The following is a 5,165-nucleotide window of genomic DNA, read 5'->3' on the forward strand; positions in this document are numbered from 1 at the left end:
CAGAAACTCGCTCCAGAGGGAGCAATTCACCAGTTTACATCAGAGAACCATGGCCTCAGATTTGAAGGTGCTGACTCTCATCTCGACCTCTTCACACCAGTCCCAACGTCCAAACCCTCACCTATGGTCATGAGCTCTGGGTAGTGAACCAAAAGAATGAGGTTGCGGACACAAGTGTCCTCTGTGGGGTGGCTGGGCTCAGCCTTAGAGATAGGGTGAGGAGCTCCAACATCTGGAGGGAGCTCGGAGTAGAGCCACTGCTCCCTCACGTGGAAAGTCAGTTGAGGTGGTTCGGGCATCTGATCAGGATGCCTCCTGGGTGCCCCTCGTTGGAGGTGTTCCGGGCACATCCCACTGGTAGGAGGCCCTGGGGAAGACCCAGAACATGCTGGAGGGATTACATATCTCATCTGGCCTGGGAACACCTTGGGGTCCCCAAAGAGGAGCTGGAAAGTATTGCTGGACAGAGGGATGTCTGGAATGCAGCAGATGGAAATGGACCAAAAGTACAAAACATTTTCTTGTTCGAGCTTCAATGAGAAGAGTTATTGCATCTTATAGCAAAAAGACAGATTTGAGGTTTGGGGTTGCTGGTCAAGCAAAACAAGTACTTTGAAGACATTAGGAAACGTTAGGAAAATATGAAGGCCATTTTTCATATTTTCTTGACATAAGTGTTAATCAATTGAAAAAAAACATATACATAAGCAGAACACAACTAATCACAACTTTGAATCATTATGATCCTTAGATATTTAAAATGTTAAATCAAGATAAATAAAATAATGACCTGTCTCCCTGAGGAGATAAGAGCAGCAAACACTTTCTTCCTTTGGATCTCATTAAAATCTCACTTTTGAAAATTAATTTGCGATTCTTTTTCTGTTTTGCTGCATTCACTTGCATATGATCTGATTGTCTTTTGATGTTTTGTTTTTATTATTAAAAGCACATGGCTTCTGCACATAAACTAAACAATACTAAGCAGAGTTGCCAAAATCTCTACTTGCATCAGCTAACTTCATCCTTAATTGTATGTTGAGAATTTCAAATTCTCCTGAAGGTCTAGTATGTAGGATTTAGTGGCATCCAACTGAGAGATTGCAGAAGTGAAGCTTCTCCTGTGTGACAAACGCATGGGAGAACTACAGTGACTGACGCAAAAATGCAAACGGCCCTATCGAGAACCAGTGTTTGGTTTGTACATTCTGGGCTGCTGTAGACAACACAGTGGATTTTGAGGAAGGGGAACTGCTCCTTACACAGATAGAAACCGGTCATTCTAAGGTAACAAGAACAACAGTTCCTATTTTCAGGTGACTGTAAACAAATGACTATTATACACCATTCCCGCCTATAGATGCCCCTAAATCCTCCACCCTGGACCATTAATGCGCAGGTTGTCAGCAGTTTGTAAGCTCACAAAATCTACATTATCTCATTATCGCCCATGTGTATGTGCACTCCTAAAAATCAAAAACATCCCCACAGATAAGTCAATTACAATACAGCAAAACAGCAGAGTTGCTGGATTCCTGATTTTTTTTGTAATATTTAAACCGATATAATGTACGTGTTATATTACTGACAGATTTCTCAGATCTGAATTTTCATCAAAAACTTTGGGCAAGAGGCCACTGGCTATTTGTCAATCAAATCTTAGTGAGACATTTTGCTAATAGACAGACAAATATATCAAGCTATAAGCTATAAAAATATTTTCAATAGACTGGCTATTACATAATTGGTTACATCATAACATCAAAAGATCATTATCATTATTATTTTTATATATTATAAGGTATCAGTTCGTCTATCATAGCATGGCTGTTGTTTGTCCTTATATAACTGTGAAGTGAAAGAGTTTTCCTGTACCTAAGATAGTCTGCCTGACTCATATCATCTGGTTTGCAGTTTTTATCACCACCAACCAACACAGCAAGTGTGTTGCCTTCCCGTTGTGTCGGAAAATTGAATAGTCTGATACAAAGCACATTAACAACCTCATTAAGTGCCACATAAACCCTGAATGGAGTCAATATGTATGATAACATCTGCCAGGAGAGTGTATTAAAGCCAAAACGCATAGAAGCTATGTTTTAAAGACTGACTGACTTGAAATACTGACTTCGTTAAGGTAATCGCAAACGCAAATGCGTGTCAAGTTTTGTGATGTATGATAATTACGACTGAGAGTGGGAGCACCTGAATGCAGCATCAGTACTGCAGCCGCCAACGGTGCTGCTGTCTGACGATGGTAGGCTGGAAAGACGGATGGTCAGGGCCGTCCTCGTCTAACCTGAACATGCAAGTTTAACTCGATTCATGCCCGGTTATAGTGCTAAACCAGGTTACACGTGTATTCAGCCTTAGCTAGTCGCATTACGGTGATTTTAATGATGGAGGACGACTGTGTGTGTGAGTACGACTCGACCTGGGACACAGAGAGTGATGGAGACGACCCGGCCGGAGAGAGCCAAACCCGTCGGTCATGTCAAGACAAAAACAAATCTGGCTGGACATTAAATGTAAGCGCGTTCTTCATCACTCAGCCAAACTGTAACGTACCTAAATCATGTCATGGCGGGGAATATGTTCACTTAAACTCGTTGCCTGTGGACCCGGCCAGGCGTTAGCTAATGCTGCCACGGCTGGGGAGCTAATGATAGCTTTATGCATCTGTGCTGCAGGCTTGCTAACTAGCCTAGCTAGCAGCTGACGTTAGCTTACTTTGACGGGCTATAACTCACAGGTGTTACGTTTAAATATCAGTGATAGGGTGCTGACGGCTAATACTGAGCACAGTGTGTAATTTTTAGTTGAAATGAAAATGATAAATTAAGTGTTAAGCCCTTTTCCGGGGGTGGGGAATGGATTAGCTTGGCCCTACATGTCTAACTTGCACTGTTGCACGTTAGCATGATGCCAGCCTCCTCTTTTCTCCACCTGTCATTAGATACATTACAGGTTACTACTAATGATAACACCACCTGTAATAGGTGTTTTAAATTAGGATGCATCAGCTGTTATTCCCCCACAATAATATGTGGATGAGAGGTTGGATTGAGGCTAATTTCACTTTCACTTTTATTGTCAGTGGCATCATACGCCCAGAAACATGAGGGCAGCAAAGGACATGCAGAACTACAGAAGAGGATATCCAGTGAGTATCAGCTAAGTAATATAACCAAATATATCTTGTCCACCTCCACTGAGAGAGAGGTTAATTCTGCGTTTTCATTTGTTTTTGTTTTTTGACAGAATCTTACAGATGACGAGTGCTCAGAAGACAAAATGAACAACTTGCAGTTTTATCTCAATAAATTTCCCTCTGCTCCTGATGGTAGTATATTTAGATATTCTTTTAATATACTATCAGTGTTTGGGAAAGTCTGCGTGCAGTGACATGATGCTTTTCTTTATCATCTGGCACAGATGTCTACATTGAATCTTTTCTCAAGGAATGGAAAAATGATTACAAAAGACTGGAGAGAGTGCACTCGTACATTCAGTGGTATGTATTGTCTACGTGTTGCAGTGTGTGTTGTGGCTGTGTCAACAAGGAGGGTTGAAAAGCTAATGTCATCTTATGTGGTGACCTTGCAAGCAGAAGCATGTTACACAGTTTGTAGGAAGGAGTATGCTACTAAAATGAAAAGCAGTGCAAGGTGTGCTTGTCTTCATTGCAAAATGTGTGCTCTAATATTAGCTTGAATGGTATTGTCTGCTGCGTTATCGCCAGTTCAAGGCAGGAAAAGTTAAATAAAAAGCACCGCTGAACAATCAACTGTGATTTTAAAAAAAAGTCAACAGCTGGCTGACGGCTTTCAAAGCACCTGTAGTGATAGAATAGCACACATTATGCTTTGGGCATAATGTGCAAGTATTCTGCTGAAGTGCTTTGTTCAAAATAAAAAGATCAAGGTAAAATGATCTCTCTTTTCATCTCAGCTGACACTTTTATTACAGAAACAATAAAAAAAGGAACAATGATTAAGCTGACACTAACTTCCAGTGGTACCCAGAAGGATGTCTTGTTGACAGTGTTAGGGTGTGCTTGCTAATTGAAGACTTTTTATAAAGGACGTATTTTGTAAAATTACAGCATTGCATATGGTGTTTTATGGAATTGTTCTCATACCAGTATCACAACTGCCTAAAATGCTTGAACAGGTGTCAGCGAGTTCACAAGTCTATGCACTCCATACCACAATTTATTATTAAACTTTAAAGTAGTTTCATACCAAGATAAAACTGCTGTTCTTCCAGTTCTCCCAGCACGTTGTGGCGTATAGCCACTGGCCACTACAGTTTTAGAGCGGCAAAGAACTGATTATTGGTATATAGTGTTGTCTTAGCAAAATGGCAGCAATTTAGTAATTTCTATGGCAGTCATCCTCTGTATGTATTTTTTCATGTTTTAGTTTAAAGTCTGTGTAAAGCAGCAAAAAATGTCTGTTGTAAGTTTGTCACATCACAGAAATATGTGTCATTAATCACTGAGCCAAATTTGAAAGATTAAAAAAATCGCTAAGTATATAAAATTAGCTCTCAAAATCATGGAAAAACAAGCACTTCTCTCTGCTGTGAAACGCTGGGGGCGTGTCAGGAGGGGTATGTCTGCAGCCTCTTGTCTCATGACTCCAGGCTGCAGCCATTCAGTCCACGCCCACTCGTGGGAGGGTAGCCGCCTCCCTGTACTGTACAAGGACGTAACCCCACACCTGCAGCCGGCGAACGGGAGGATGTAATCCAGGGAGGGAGAGTGTCGGTTCGGCTCCACTGTCTGAAAATATTTTTTCCAGCGGATGTCTTAGTTACAACATGATTGAGCTAACTGGAGCAGTTTCATGTCNCGTCCATAGCGACCGCTCCACCCAAAACGCCGTCTCGTCAACGTGAAAAAAATATTTTTTCCAGCAGATGTCGTAGTTACAACATGATTGAGCTAACTGGAGTAGTTTCATGTCGTATCCGACAACGGGAGGCTTTTAACAGATGATGTCCTGATGTTAGCTTTGCTGCTGTCAGCTGAAGCCACTGATGCTTTCTAGACATCGTGATTTCCCAAAACTGAATAAATACCACACATAGCAACAAAAACCGCTTTGCTAGCTCAATCATGTTGTAACTAAGACATCTGCTGGAAAAAATATTTTTTTCAC

At 41.3% G+C, this 5,165-nt stretch overlaps 1 protein-coding gene across 1 annotated transcript in view; it reads left to right on the top strand.

Moving 5' to 3' along the window:
• The first annotated feature begins 2,221 nt into the window (after nucleotides 1-2,221).
• Nucleotides 2,222-5,165, top strand: part of col9a3 (collagen, type IX, alpha 3) — a 34,748-nt gene continuing 31,804 nt past the window's right edge. The window contains exons 1-4 of the mRNA XM_050065127.1: nucleotides 2,222-2,528; nucleotides 3,098-3,163; nucleotides 3,262-3,343; nucleotides 3,436-3,514. Of these exons, the coding sequence (XP_049921084.1) occupies nucleotides 2,397-2,528; nucleotides 3,098-3,163; nucleotides 3,262-3,343; nucleotides 3,436-3,514 (359 nt within the window). The 5' untranslated portion in view covers nucleotides 2,222-2,396. The remainder of the gene's footprint in view (nucleotides 2,529-3,097; nucleotides 3,164-3,261; nucleotides 3,344-3,435; nucleotides 3,515-5,165) is intronic.

This window comes from Epinephelus moara, chromosome 16, assembly GCF_006386435.1.
Source record: "Epinephelus moara isolate mb chromosome 16, YSFRI_EMoa_1.0, whole genome shotgun sequence".
Lineage (NCBI taxonomy): Eukaryota > Metazoa > Chordata > Actinopteri > Perciformes > Serranidae > Epinephelus > Epinephelus moara.